This window comes from Larus michahellis, chromosome 6, assembly GCF_964199755.1.
Source record: "Larus michahellis chromosome 6, bLarMic1.1, whole genome shotgun sequence".
Lineage (NCBI taxonomy): Eukaryota > Metazoa > Chordata > Aves > Charadriiformes > Laridae > Larus > Larus michahellis.
In genome coordinates this window covers 54,814,310-54,830,473 of record NC_133901.1, presented here as the reverse complement: position 1 = coordinate 54,830,473, position 16,164 = coordinate 54,814,310, and the positions used below count along the sequence as shown (strand labels likewise).

The following is a 16,164-nucleotide window of genomic DNA, read 5'->3' as shown; positions in this document are numbered from 1 at the left end:
TCCTAGGAATACTTCTTCCAACTGAAAGAGGGGAGATTTAGATTAGATATTAGGAAGAAATTCTTTACTGTGAGGGTGGTGAGACACTGGAACAGGTTGCCCAGAGACAATGTGGATGCCCCATCCCTGGAAGTGTTCAAGGGCAGGTTGGATGGGGCTTTGAGCAACCTGGTCTCATGGAAGGTGTCCCTGCCCATGGCGGGGGGTTGGAACTAGATGATCTTTAAGGTCCATTCCAACCCAAACCATTCTATGATTCTATGATTTCCTGACCAAGATTATCCTACTGTAAAACACTCAAAGGTATTAGAGCAGCATAATGCTGCTCTGTGGGTGATAAGGCCAAAAAAACTAAAAGCCACACTTTCAATGACTTAGTAAATACCCTCCTAAGAACACCTCCACAATAAAGAAACATTCTGCCTAGTTGCAGACACACCTTATGCCGTTCATTAGTTTTTCAACAAAGTCCAAAGAAAGAAAGTGCACTTCTAGAAACACCTGTGTAACTTACTGAAAATCTTTCACAGTTTTGGTTCGGATGGGAAGAGAAGGTTCAGGAGGAATCGGTGCTTTCAGTTCTTGGGGTAGTGTATCTATGGAGATGCGCTGCTTTTGTCGTACATCGAGGCAAATAGGTGGTAGGTCTCTCACTTATGAGAAAAAAAGAAGTAAGGAACAATAAATATAACACCATCATATACATAAACATTTAGCTAGTAAAATACAGATATAGGAACTATGGAAAAAAAAAAAAAAAGAAAAACTCACACTGATTGATTACACATCTTCAAACCCCTTCTCATCCAAGTACTTTTCTTACCATGTGCCCATCCCAGACGTGATGGAAACTTCGACTAAATGAAGGGAAATAAAACTGTACGAACAAAAATTGTGCCCTCAGTTTGTAACTATGTCTTTGTGAACAACGTGCTCCCTCCTGCCAATGGAGGGAGAAAATTGGCCAGACTGTCTCCTACCTAAGGCCTTCTGAAAGAAGGTAGCCTCTACTATTTTATAAATGAGCTCCTGGACCAAGTTGCAAACAAATTATTTGCCTGTTACAAAAACAAAGAAAGAAAACCAAGCCTGATATTCAGATATTCACAACTGAATTGCTGCCATGCTGCTGACAAAAAAAAAAAAAAAAGGAAAAAAAAGAAAAAAAGAAAAAAAGCAAAGCTGGTGACCTGTGTTCCAACTCAGTATTAGGGAAAATAGCAAAACATTGTACTTGCACAAGACAAGCTGGTATTACATCAGCAACATGCACTGGTATACATATAGCAGTATTCACATCACACATGAAAACCCCAAGTTCATATATATATTTTCATTTTTAGAAATGAGCCCTGCAGAATTTCTGCAGAATCTCTTTGTAGCTGTAGATACTCAACCTTCTGAACATTAAGCCAAGTGCCTTCTAAAGTTCGATGCATAAATAAAGTGCCTATTCTGAACATCACATCTTCCTGAACCTATGAGGAACTCAACCTAAGCAAGTGAGAAGATAACTACCACAAAAAAGAAAAAAAAAAAAAAAAGAAAAAAGTCAAAGGATGTCATGGAATTATAGAGTTATCCAGAGTGATCCTGTTATATTTGCTGTTTGAACAACAAACCAAGCACTCCATGACTGGTAGCTATTAGTCATGAATAGCAGTGCTGTCCATTATTGTATTTACAATATATATTGTAACTATTGTAATAGACAAACTAACACTGGTGTTCTCTACACCTAAGAAAAATCTCAAGCACAGCGACAAAGTCCAACTATTTTCTAATGTACAAGGACAAGTCTCCAGTCAATTTTTCTACACTGTTATACATAATTTTAGCTAGAGCTGACTGTGGATCATCTACGGCCTCCTAAAAGAATCTCTCCAATAAATTAAATAGGAAATGCAAGCTTTCTGTCTTGCAGAGAATTCCTGCTGAAACAGTAGCATCTTTAAACATTTCTTCTCAATGAATTTGGTTGCCTATTCCAAGTACAAATAGCAGTGTTTTAACAAGGTCATTCTGTTTTACTCCTTACTTTCTATTTGATCCGAGAACATTGTATTGGGTTTATGTGGTAAGGTTTTGGCAGCAAGGCATCTGCAGGGATGGCCACTGTGAGAGGAGACAAACTACCCTGCAGACACCCAGGTCAGCAGAGAAGGTGCTCCAGGCACTGGAGCAGAGATTCCCCTGCAGCCCATGGAGAAGACCATGGTAAAGCAGGTTGTCCCCATGCAACCCGCGGAGGATCATGATGGAGCAGATATCCACTTGCAGCCCATGGAGAGACCATGCCCAAGCAGGCTGGTGGCAGGAACTGTGGCCCATGGGGGACCCACGCTGGAGCAGTCCATTCCTAAAGGACGGTACCCTGTGGAAAGGGCCCACGTTGGAGCAGTTCTTGAAAAACTGCAACTCACAGGAAGGATCCATGTTGGAGAAGTTTGGGAAAGATTATATCCCATGGCAGAGACCCCATGCTGGAGCAGGGAACAGTGTGAGGAGGAAGGAGTAGCAGAGATAAAGTTTTGAGAGATGACTGCAGCCCCCATTCCTCACCCCACTGCGTCGGTTGGGGGGAAGGTGGTAGAAGCATGGGGAACAACGGAGTGAAGTTGAGCCTGGGAAGAAGGGGGAACAGGGGGAAGTTTTGGAGTTTTGTTTTGTTTGACTGGCAATAAATGAATATCCTCAAGTCAAGTCTGTTTTGCCTGTGACAGTAATTGGAAAGTGGACTCCCTGTCTTTATCTCAACCCATGAGCTTTTTCGTCCTGTTGAGGAGGGGGAGTAAGAGAGCAGCTTGGTGGGCATCTTGTAGCCAGCCAAGGTAAACCCACAAAAACACGAAAAAATAATATTCCAATGCAGTATACTCAATCATCCATTTACTGACAGTGTCTTCTCAAATATCCTTAAAATGCTTTTTTAGTCCAATATTTACTGCACGTTTCTAAAAGCATTTATATGAATTATGATGTACCTTTGGGATAAAAGACACTATATAAACTAAAAGTGTCCTCGAAAGTCAATGTATTAAAACTGAAATCCTCTATGAATTGTCCAAGAACTCTCTAAGCCTTTTCCAAGAGTTGTTGTTTTTTTAAAATTAACTAAACATCAAAGTAGCATCATTACTCTGCTGCCTACTCCATTTATCACAGCAGGGAAATAGATGCTAACAAAATCCCCAAAACCCAAAGGCAGATTCTTTTCACTCATGCTAATGACAGAGACACTGTCATTGTGACTTAACTCAGCCACTATTCATCAGACAATAATAGATCAGAGCTGCCCTCAATCCCCTGAGCATTGCATTGGTTATAGATATGGAACCTTGCCCACTCTCACAGCTGGAATTTAAAGCTATTTAAAGAGAAGAGTAGTAATTTAAAAAACAAAGTGGACACATAGATACTAAATTAATTAATACCAAGGTGTCAAACAATCCCGTCATGGAAGTGCTCCGCTATTGCACATCATTCTCTGAACGTAGGATGGACTGACTTAAAAGAAACTAAGGCTTTGTCTTATCTTTATAGTCTAAGAAAGACAAGTCATTCTCATTTAGCTCGCATTACGTCTTCTCAATTTTAAATGGATTAAACATTGATTTATAACCAGCCGAATACGAGGAAAATACTCTCTCACATCTGTAGAAGAGACAGCTGTGGACAGAAGCTGTTTCTCATTTCGGTAAATTGAGGCTGCAGGTGCTAAGCTGGTAACTTGCACCCTGTCAGCGATGCAATTTTCTTTGAAATATATGCAGCTTAAATTAGATACACTAAACCTGAGTTTTAGTAATATGTTTAATAAATACCGTCAACTTCAGTATGTTTTGCCATAATTCAAGTTGATTTGTATATAGATTTATTCGCTTGTCTGGCATTCAAAAATATTAATTAAGATCTGTCACTCGAGTTCCATTGAGGAGAAACTTGAAACTTTATGTATTGAGTTGATAAGCAGCAATAACACAGTATTACAAGACAAGAAAAAGCAATCATTTCTGGCTGTTTGCCCAGTTACATCAAGTAAAAAGACTCAGCAAAGCGTGACTGCTTAGGGAATAATCAAAAACTTCGAGGAAGAAAATCTCATTGATACAAAGCAGAATTGACTAGTACAAGGAAATTTAAGATGAATGACTTCAGAACAGCAGTTATTTTCACAGTGACCAACACAGCTAATGGCAGGTGAAAATTTTCAAAGTAGGTAAAGCAAACAAATCTTACTTGTATTTGTAAGATTATATAAGAACTAGAACAATCTAGTTCATACATAGATTTCATACTAGATCACCGTCGCATTAGACGACTTGTTATACAAATTCAATCTCTGCGGTAGCTACATAGCAAACAAACATCACCCTAGCTTTCATGCTGTATTTACCACCACTACTTTTTCCAGACTTTTGTTTTTCAAAAAAATTAACACTCTTTGAACTCACACCTAAAGTATTACTAGTATACGCACATACGTACACATATTCAGAGATATAGCACATGTATAGATAAACTGAAAAAAACCAACCAAGCATCATTACTGAATTCCAGAATAGCAAAAGAAGCATTTTTAACCAATAAGTTTTTTTCAGTTATTTTTTCCATAGAATACACATATCTCATCAAAAAATTTTGAGTGCACCTTGGACCGTCAGTAAAAATAATCTGGTTTTATATAGGCAGGTTACCCTGATCCTGAAATTACCAAAATATCTGCTCAATTTTACATGTTGAGCTCAATTTCAAGAATATGTTCTTGACTATAATAAATATTGCCATGCATTGGTGTGGTGAAAATTAACAATTAAGTACTTGAGAGGCAGTATTACAACCAGAACAGTATCAAGTGCAGCAAGAACTGAGGGCACTTCAAGAGAGATGTGTTAAGAGTTTACCAAAAATAAAAAAAGGGCGGGGGGGGGGAGGTGGAAGGCATATTTCTTCTGTTTACTGAAATGAATTCTGCAGAAGGATACTGTATTTTTCACATTTCTTGGCCCTATACTAGATTTAATTTTACTTTGTCCTAAATTTTATTAAGCAACAAGCTTTCATTTCATAACGTAAGATTGTATTAAGCAACTATTCAGACAAAAGGTGGACAGGTAACAATTAAGGCTTAAATAATGAAAGATGGTAGCTTGGAGTCTACAAATCAACTGTATGCATGTTTCTGTTAAAAAGGCTAGCAGCTGAGTAGTTAATATTGACAAGAGGTCACTTTTAGCTTCTGAGGAAAATAACCTTAGCTGAGAAAGCCAAAATATTTCACCTTTTCAGGATTTTCAGATACCAACAATATTGCAATTGTTTACAGGCAATTCACATACAAAGTCTTTCCTTTAAAAATATATAGGCGAGAGCAATGGCTACTTGAAGGTTGTTCTTCCAGCTTTGTTAGCTTGACCTTACAGCACTTTGTAAGAATCAGCAGAGCTCTGACCTGCTTTGCAGCATCTTCCTTTTGCCATACCCAAATACTGCCCTCAAGAACACTACTTCTACCTTAACACTGCTAAATTACACAGCAGTGGGAGAATTCCTCACTGGCCATCTCCAGCCACCTTTGTCTCCTTTGTGTAGCACAAAATGACTTGAGCAAAGTACAAAATCCTTTCTGAGCCATCATTTACACATAATTGCCTTTTGTGTTTCAGTGATTGTGGTTCTGTTCTTTTTTTTTTTTTTAAGTAGAAAGCACCTCCTTACTTTATAACAAAAATTACTTTAAAAAAAAAAAAAGTCTTGTATTGACTTTTAACTTTTGCAGTATAGCTAGCAAGGATACAAAGATTATTTTAGTAAGGATCCAATCCTGCAAGGTACAAGTCACCTTTTACTGCACAACTTTGAAACTGACAATACCCATTCATGGTTTTGTTTCAAACTCTCACTAGTCAATGCCCTCCCTTTCTTTCTAGCCTCAAGTTAATTGAGTGCTATAAAGACTTGGAGAACCACAGAAAAATAAGGCTGAGGGGGACCTGCTCAGAGATAAGAGTACAAACCTGACAAATGTTTGTACAGCCTTTTATCAAAAGTCCTAAATTACTGAAATTCCGTATCCTAGCTGAAAAAATCTAATAAAAATTTCAGGTCTAACCACAATGTCATCTCATCAGACTTCATGATTCTAGCCTGCCATACTGAATACACAGCTCCACTTACTTTCTTTTCATCAATTATTGTTACCTCATTGTACCACAACCACCTTCCTTCTCACCTTTAAAGTTCTTCAGAACTTACCAATCTTTGCCCGTGAATTTTGTTTTGTGTCATCACCAGCCTTCATCTTCACTGGAAAACAGCAACTCTCTCCCTCTAAAAGCACTATGCTTGCCTCATCCCTGCCATCCTTCGGATAGAGATAGAAATATCTTCTCCACAAAGTTCTGATGCAATTTCTAGAGAAACTGCCATCTGACTGCAGTTAGACAAACAGTATTTGCAGATGGACTACTGAATCTGAAACTTTCTTTATAAACTTCAGATGGTTATTTCATCCTCCAGGTCTATTTGTTTTTCTTATCCTACTTGTTTCTATGACATAACCTCTACAGAGGATGGACTATCTTATATATTGCTGCCTGTACAATGTACAGCACAGCACAATTTAGTGAAATCTAGATTTCTAGATTTTCTGGCACTACCACAATACAAATATTGGCAGAACACTGAGCACCTTCTTAAATTGGTAACTAAGTAACATAAGGCTTTTATTATTCTCTTACCATTTTTGATGTTGGGTATAACAAGTTGCGTAGGCGAATTTCTGTTTCCGATGCCTTCTTTCTTTTGGTTGATAGTTGTGATGAAATTGCTGAAAGTGGAAAACTGATTTTTGGCTCCTCTCTCCAACCCCTGTAATTAAGATGACAGCATGCTAATAAAGGGCTAATACATTACTGCAAGAGTAATCTTACTGATGAGGTATTACACAGAATACTTAAATATCTTTTATCTTTAAATCAGAGTGGTAATACCTACTTAAGACATAAATAATGCTTCTGCAAGTTTGTTTCAAATTCAATCAGGAGAGATACCATAACATTCCTTCACATTACATGCAAAAACGCAATTATTAATTTACAGGATATGAAGTTATCCTTGGATTATTGCGAGGAAAACACAATACAATTAGAATGCTTTCAACAATATTCTCACTTTCTGTATCCTAATTTCTAACTACTTTTATATTCATCACTACATCCAGCTCAGTTTAAACTGAGGAAAGTGTCACATATTCCTTTTTCCAGATAACCCTAATAGTAGTTAGATAAATTTCCCAAGACTTGAAATGCAGGGTAAAAATTCTATGTGACCTAATCTGCTAATAAAATTTAAATACTGGCTACCTGGGTAAAAACCCCTAATGATTCAAAACCATCAGCATCAGCTGCTGCTGAAGAAAGGCTAGCCAAAAAATAATCGTTAACACAGTGCTAAGAAAACCTGCTTGAGTACCTCTACATGCTGCCATCAAGCAGTCTGCACAAACCTTTGCTAAGAAGCGTTGAGCATTTTAACAATAAACAGAAGTGAAGTAACACAACAGACTTCCAAAGGATTACACCAATTACACCAGGATAGACACTGAGTGCTGCTAGATAACTCTGGAGAAGTTCCAAAGCATAAGTGCTTTAAAGGGCTTGCCCAAGATGACAGAAATCACATGATGGAGATTTTCATTTCAGTCTCTGCTCCAAGTTACCAGTTGGTATGAGGCAAAGGCAGAACAACTCAAAGAAAACATACACATTTTCCCTGCACATCAGGATTTTCTGCCTCACATTAACCTAAAGATTCGTTTCCTTGAAATCTGGTATCTGTGCTCTCAGTTAGAGATAATGTTTTCATGCAAATCAAAACTGTTATTCCCCAAACGAGAATAGAAATTCTAGAATAATTAACATAATATCTTCTCATTTTTTTAAACCCATACGTTTCCCTTTCCCCTTAAGAGGAGTAAATTGGCACTAAGACATGCAGTCAGAGTTCTGAGGAAAGCACTTCACTTCCACCACAACATCCTGAAATACCACCAGGAGGATAATGACACAGCCCGTAAACCTGCCACGCTGCAGCGTACGCAAGCTGGTACACTGCCAGGAATTTTAAATAACTGTGGCACATTTTTCCATGGCTTATAACTCAGCAAATTATAAATTTGAACAATCAGCAGGACTTCTGGCTTTAAAAATAGCAAGTTTCAATTTCTAGCTCCACATTCCTTGTATGCAACAAACATTCAAAAATAAAATGTGATTACCACTACAATTTTCATATTAACTTTTTATTTTGTTCTATAACCATTGAAATAGCATTAAGATGCTTCTTAAAAAATCACCTGGCATGTGACTGGAGAAAAACAGACCCTGAACAAACACAGCAAGACACGATTGACTGAAAAAGGACTTTTAAAAAAATACAGATCTGAGGTTAATCTGCTGTGTCACAAAACGTATGCTCTAGATAGAAAACCTCTGGAGCTTGGACGAGTCTAATTATGATTAATAGGGAACAGATATCATAGATAATCAATAAGAGGAGCTTTTATGAAACAGACTATTCTGACAGCCTTTTTGACCGACTCATCTTTCTAAGCATTACTCCAGCCATGCCACTGAAATAGCATAGTTGAACAGTTGTTTAAACACTTTCTTAATGTCACCTCCCTCACCAGTGATCAGAAAGAACAAAAATTGCACGTGCTATTTAACTCCATTCATGCTGCTCCACGTGCAGTTCCAACAATATTAAGCAAATGCATGGGCAAAGGCTTTACTGGAAAGCCCTGGTAGAATACTGGGAAACTACATGCTCATTAATGAGCATCTCCGACATCTCCCGGGAGAGTAATCTAGGACAAGTGTACAGCACCACGTGATACTTAGAAAATTTTGTAGGAGGTCAGTGAGCCTCTAGAGCCTAAGGCTCTACACATACTGCCATCAGAAAACCGAACCTCCACATAAAGAATGAGTGTGCTTAGAGGGAGTAAATGGATCAAAGGAATCTTTACTCCTGTTTTTAAGAGCATATTAATAACTCACAACTCTGCTGGCTTCTTAGTGGAAGTTTTCCAAAGCATTAAGCCCTCCATAAAGCTGGTGAGGTACTAGCATTATACTTTATAAATGTATGGTTCTCACTATTGAAGTTAAATGAAATGGTGAAAATAAGTCAAACTGTTTGCAAAGAACACATACGGAGAGCTTTCTGGGAAGAGGCAAAAAGATCATCTAGAAGAGTTTCTTGAAAATAGTACTCTCTGGTCCTAACATAACTCACTCAAGACCTGTATGTGTATGGCAAGCAATGGCCAGTGAGGAGTAAAAGGTTTTCTTCCCTTTGCAAAAAGACATGGAGGACACTCAGATTACCTAAAGGCAGCTGTCAATGCAACAGCCTACTCAAGATGTAGGATTTTCCCTTCCATTCGTATCTTGAAAGGTGTAACATAGGACTGGTTTTGCTTTACAGAAGCCTCTACTTGTTCCTCTTATTAGGGGGCAAGTTAGTTAACTTCCCGTAAATTTCCTTTCAGAATCTGAATACTGACCTCCAAGCCATCACCCCTTATGCAATATTTCTAATCACCATTTGGCACATAAGAAAAAGTCTGAACTCCTTGCATGATCACATTAATTTATGCATAGACTAATTTAATCTCCACAACTTTCCTTAGAAGTAAAAGCCAAAAAAAAGAAGTAACCATTCTTCCACAATCCCACATGGCCCTTGGCTAGGAAAAGCCATGATATGAAGGACAATAGTAATAGTCACATAATCCCTTTATACTAACTTGCAGCCGTCTTCAACTCCAGATGAGACATCTTTCATGCACGTGCTCTTAGGAGAAAAAGGATACCATGGTTATCTATTGACTTACTAAAATTCTGACCCTTTCCACTGCTATAGCAGGGAATGGAAACTCTTTAAAAGACATGTCGCACCTTCATGTTGCCTTCGAGGAAGCTCTAGTCATGCCACATCAGTTGCACAAATCTATGGTAGGTCTTTAGTGCATTGAAGAAAAAGTCAATTACATAAAATCTGGGGAGATGGTCTGAGACAAAGATATCTGAGGCTCACTTTATAGAGAGACAACGTATAGTATCTATATCACCATAGTCATTGTATGATGGATATAACTTTAGAAATAATAGGCAGAGGAACAGGAAAATTAAAGTCAACTGGAATATCACTGTATTTGTGTCAGGCATGTATTTTTAAAGGAAGGGAACTTTAATGGGAAAAATCCACATGAATAAGCAAAGATATTTTTAAAAAAGACAATAATTTTCCTTTTGTCGTTATATCACATTAAAAACTTTTCCCCAGTTTAATGAGGAGGAAGCTGAGAACATATTTCTCTCTTTAAAAGTGGTTGAGAGAATTTGATTAATTAACAGTCATTTTTTGATGTTCAATCACAACTTTTAATACAAGGACTTGTATTAAAATCATGCTATATATGATCAATCTCACAGCATACTTCACAAAGACCTGGAATTAGACGCGTAGGTTGATCACAAGTAGGGCTTAGCAGACCAACAGTCCAATAACTTCTTTACAGCAACTCAAAACATGCAAAAGCATACCTGCCTTCCCTATTCAGATCAAAAACTGCATTCAGTTACAAGCAAAGAAATCCAGGGCTACGGAAAGATCCATTACATCCACTCACAAAACTCCCTCTCTGTAAGATACTATTAACACCCATATGGAGCTCTTTGTAAATTCAAAATCCCATGGGCATTTGACAAGCAATCACACCTAGCCAGATCTGAGCTCCTCTGCAGCAGGTCAACTTAGACTAACTTATGCCTGTGGGCAACAGCTCAGAGGTACATGAAGGATGTCCGGCTACAAACAAATTCTCATTCTTTAAGGCAGTGGGAATTCTACACGGCTGCCCATTTGCACACATTTTCATCAGCTGAGCCGAGCCTGACACATTTTAGACCAGCACTCATATCTTTATTGTAAGGGACTGCCATTTGCCATTCAAAGCCTGAAGCGGAGATTTTCAAAGGTACAAATAACTCCTGGGCACTTGTCCATTACAGACTTCTCCCACCAAATCTGTATTTGAATCACAAGAACAAACAGATTCTTCCACATTGAGACAGATTTCCAAAGCTGAAAGTCTTTCAGAAGATTGCAATGTTGTAGGCAAAACACAAAATTGGCAGAACTGCTCAAAGGAGTTTGCAGTTTGCCTACGATTACTTTGTTTAAAATTACAATTATTTCATGACAGTCATAAACATTAGACACTTAATCTGTTAAACTCAAATTATGTAAAATTATAACATATACCGTACCAGATACTTATCAGAATTGTTGAACTAAAATCTCATAACTGTACTACGTGCAACAGGATTGGTAAAATTTTTCTTCTGTTGTCGGACTGAAGTAAGTTACAGCAAGCTTTAACATTGAGCTAAATAAGATATTCAGCTCATGCCAGGAAAATTTTGTTTCATAATATTGTATGGTCAGCAGAAAGAAAATCATAACTCCAGTAAAATTAAAAATCTCCAACGAGGTTTCTGAAATGAAATTATTCAGGCAAATATCCTTCTCTCAGTTTTGGCTTTTTTTACCCTTGTTAACTCATTCGTCAATTACCAAAATGTTTTATCATCTTTGCTTCAACGCAATATAAAAACCGGAAGAGACTTAAGAAAAAGTTAAAAATACAGAAGTATTTTTCGGCTAGCTCTCTTGCTATTAAGCGTATTAAGAGCTGAAACCCTCCACCCCCGAAAACCCTTAACGAATATTCACAATGCTGCAAACCCTCAGTCATGACTAACCCAAAAGAGCAGACCGTTGTAAAATGTTAAAGAACTATAAGTAGACGGAGAATTTATAGCTTCATTATGTCACTGCTTACAGATGCACTTGTTATTTTTAAAAAACTTGAATGAAAGCCTCTCAGCGGAAAAGAGCACCAAAGAAAACGAACATGACGTTCCCTCACCGCCACGAACAGAGCGGCACATGGAGCAAATGACAGCGGGGACAGCAGGGAGGGGACGGCGGGGACGGGACCGCTCCGGGGGCCCGCCGGGGCAGGGGAGGGGGGTGTCTCCCGGCCCCGCCGGCGGCCGCAGACCTACCCCGGCAGCCGCGCTGGACGCCGACGGGATGGGCGGCAGCTTCTCTCGCTCCTTTTCGTTCTCCCCATCTTCCTCCTCTTCTTCCTCATCCTCGCCGCCCTCCTGGGCTAACGGGGCCGCCGCGCTGCGCTGGTTCAGCTCCGCGCCCGGCGGGAGCGCCGCGCCGGGGCCGGGGGGGAGGTCGGCGGCTGCCGTGGCCGCCGGCGGGCTCTGCAGCGACATGGCCCCGCTCCCGGCCTCTCTCCTCACGGCAGCCCCGCAGCCCCCACGCCCTCTTCTTCTTCTTCGTCTTCTCCTCCCTCCCGCCGCCCCCGAGCCCCGCCGAGGAGACCCCGCGGGCAGCCCCACCGCCGCCGCTCCGCTCCGCTCCGCGCCGGGCCGCCGCGGCAATGCAGCAGCCGGGGTGCTGCCGGGCGCTCAGACACCCCCGCACGGCGGGGCGGAGCGCGGCCCTGCCGCGGCCCCGGCGAAGGAGGGGGAGCGCGGGAGGCAGCGGAGCGGAGGCGGCCGGCGCCGCCGGACCCCGCTGCCCTTGCGCCCCCTCAGCCACCGCGCCACCTACAGACAGCGGGCAGTAAGAGGGGCTGCCGCCGCCATGTTGTTTATAGGCGGCTCTTGGAAACGTGCTTGGCGACCGGGGGCGCCGCGCGGGGGCAGCGGAGGACACGGCTACGGAAACTCCGTAGCGGAGGAAGAGCCGCGGTGCCGGCCCGAGGCGGCGCCGGGCGTACGGGAATCGGGGCTGTCCCCTGCCCTCTGCGCAGCCGCGCCGGCGAGGGGGAGCGCTGCCCGGTGGGGCGGCCGCGGCCCCGAGGGGGCTTCGCTCGCCGCGGCGGGGGTGGAGGGGCCGCCCGGCAGCATCCACCTCCCGCGCCCCCCTGAGGCGATGCTGCCGCCGGGCGGGCCTTCCCGCCTGCTAGTCAAGTCGTGCCCCCGCGAGCGGCCTCCTGCCGGGCCGGGACACGGCAACGAGTAAATACACGAGTAATAAATACAAAAGTTCGGTGAAGGGACATCGGGGTGGGTGCCGGCTGGTGTTGCGTGTGGCACCGCCGGCGGGGGTTGCGCTGCTGGCGGCACCGCCCTGTCGCCTCACAGGACCCTCCTCACGGCTTCAAGTCACACTCTTAACCGGGAAAATGCAGAAATGAGGTGTAAAAGCTCAGGCCTGTCTCTGCTTCACCGGCAAAGCCAGAGCGGAGCCTGGGCCCCTGCGTGGCAGGTCTTTGCCCTCCCTCTGGACAGGCCTCGGGAAGGCTGAGGTAACACCCGCGGTCAGGGCCGCTGTGCGGCAGCCCAGGCTTGCTCGAGCTTTGCTGTAATAAAATAATGAAAAACTCATCCTCAGAAGATGTGCTGTGTGGAACTGGTTGCAATACAGCATCTAGCCTAGATGTAATACAGCGTTCGTCTGTGGGGTAGAGACCTACCGCTGGTCTTGGCATGCAAAGGGATGGGAGCCCTTCCGCCTGCCAGGGGTGCCATCTTTGTGCACGTTAAGCGACGTAACGGTTAAGTCCTACAAACCGTCAGCTGCCAGATGAAATAAGTTGCTTTCAGAGCACTCTAATTTTGTGTCTAGAGAAAAGTTGCCCTCCCAGCTTCAGGATCAAAGGAGTGTGAATAGCGTTACAGGCCACTTGAAACAAACCTTCAAAATTGTTTTTCAGATGGAGGTAAGCCATGTGATAGCTGTTCTCAGCACTGGCGTTACAGAAGAGCTCGTGCAGGTTGGAGCTGTGGTAAGGATCTCTATAAGCTGCATAAAAGCAAGGGCATAATAGGTACTGCAGTGTTAATCTAACACAATCTAAGAAAAATGCTTTCACTTTTTGAAGGAACTGGCAGACCTGGAGTTTATTACTTTTCATTAAGAAATCGCTTTGTCTCCTTACCAAGTTAAATACGAGAGCTGGTTTTCCAAAAAGTTCACTCCTCACTGTGCTTACTTCCCAGTTGCTCTCAGTGGTTTGCGTGAATAGGTAGCCCGCTGCACTTAAACAAAGCCCCCCAAACACTCACTCATCTTTTTCCTTTCTGTGCCAAGAAATAACATAATGACAGTAATTGCAACAACTTCAGTACAAGCCACTATACACCCAGTGGCAGTCCCCAGCTGGAAGCAATTGGCATAGCTGTTTTGTGGAGCTGTGCCAACTTGAAACATGGAAGGATCTGCTCCCTTGAGCCTGCAGAGAGAGATGAAGCAAAGGGAAATAGAAATGTAGGAAGGCAAGTATACAAATGAATTCATGCTTTTTTTTTTCCTTTTCCAATTCCATTGAGCTATAAAGGCCTGATTTTCGATAGCTTCAAAAACACTGAAACAGCCTTCTACCAGGATTATTTCACAAAAAGCTAATGCAACATCAAAGACATCAATTTTTACTGTCCATACTCTCCTGTGCTATTTGAAGCTGCAGTGTTCTGTTGAACTAAACTAACTCAGATAAGTATTTTGACCCATGACAATTATGAAAATAGGCACAAAAGTACTGTTAAAAAATTGATTCCTATTTTATAAGAAAGGAAAAGGACCACATACTGAAGCAGATGCAAATGCATTTTCCTACTTCTAACAGCAGCAGTATGTGCCTGTGGTTTGTAACTAAAAGTATTTCAATGTAATTCATAGATCCACAAAGCAGTCAAAGATGTAACCACAGCTGGAAAAGGCATGTTTAAACTGGCTTTCCATTTGCTAGCACGGATGGATGCTAGCTGGGTGCAGCAGTGCCACATGTAACGAGACAATACGTGTAAACCCTGCAATCATTTGTTGCCAAAGCGATAAACTAGGGTAGCGGGCAATGGAGGAGTCAGAATACAGGATAAAGACAGTCTGTCTTCTCACAGACAAGAACTGTGTGACATACGATGTACAAAATTTTGCAAAACCAAACAGAGGTATGCAACTGCCATTTTACAAGACTTCACAAATTTCTTGGCCAGATGGCCTGGGAGCCTTGACAAAGGGCCATGCACACTCCATGCCTTTATTTTGAAAGTGTTTGCAGGCTTTTTGTTTGCATCACTTTTCATAGTATTTCCAGTTCCTTCTTTGAGGCTGGTAATGCTTTTGCTTACCTCGGTGGTTGCTTTTCCACCCTCAACTGTTGTTATACTCCCTCCTTTATCCTTCCAAGGACCCTTTCCTTGATTTTTTTAATCTCTTCTGAGCTGCTTAAAACTCTTAAATCGCATGGTGCCACAGTACTTTCGGGGCAGTGGTGGAAAGGTAAAGTTCAATCAAAAACTGTTGCTCATGCCAAGTACATGCCTCCTGGGCCTACACATCCACCCTGGTTCCCGTGTGAGGTTGCAGCCTGTGCTGGACCCCACGCTGGCATGCCATGCTGCTGGCTAGGGTAAACATGTGTACCCCACAGTAACACCCCTGAGTGACTATGGGGGGGACACAGGCAGTACGTGACCCTGAACATATTTTCTTGTACTACGGGAGAACAGTCCTGCCTTAGCAGGGTGTTGGTCCTTTCAACCAGAAGACCTTCTTGCCAACTTATTTTAAAATTGTTCACCGCTATATCTCTTCTATCCGAAGAGTTGGAGTTGTCAGGAAGGGGAAAAATTCAACGGCGCATCTCTGTGCAATGGCATGGCCAGGCACAGACCACCACTGGGAATGACAGATGGAAACAAACCAAATGCTAACATTTGTTCACATATGATTAGTAAATGCTTACAAGTAATAGATACACTCACAGAAACTGGCATTTGGGAGTGATGCACAAATGCAAAAAAAAAAAAAAAAAGGACTAAATTCCCTGGCTAGTATTTTCATGACAAATAGTTGAGTGTACCTCTCATATTCCTCTGCAGTCAGAAGTCAAAATGCAGCCATAGCCAAAACCAGCCCTGGTTTAATTCCATAACATTAGGAGTGGTTTTGGCCCGTTATGAGTTTTTCCCTGTCCCTCAAATGCTTTACTAGTGTTTGCAATCAAAGAGTATCAAAGATCCCTGCTGCAAACTGGCATTTCAGGAATTGAAGTGACCTGTGTCC

General features: G+C 41.9%; 1 protein-coding gene across 3 annotated transcripts in view; it reads right to left on the bottom strand.

The window, feature by feature from the left end:
* Nucleotides 1-12,531, bottom strand: part of HECTD2 (HECT domain E3 ubiquitin protein ligase 2) — a 42,129-nt gene extending 29,598 nt beyond the window's left edge. For 2 of the 3 annotated variants that reach the window (XR_012587545.1, XR_012587544.1), the window contains exons 1-3: nt 12,141-12,475; nt 6,741-6,870; nt 515-653 (exon numbers count right to left, since the gene is read on the bottom strand). Coding sequence is in view for 1 of the 3 variants with exons in the window: in XM_074591344.1 (XP_074447445.1) it covers nt 515-653; nt 6,741-6,870; nt 12,141-12,362 (491 nt within the window). In the remaining 2 variants the exon portion in view is untranslated. Of the gene's footprint in view, nt 1-514; nt 654-6,740; nt 6,871-12,140 lie in introns of all 3 variants that reach the window. The other variant, XM_074591344.1, reaches the window with a different exon arrangement.
* Nucleotides 12,532-16,164: the final 3,633 nt, after the last annotated feature.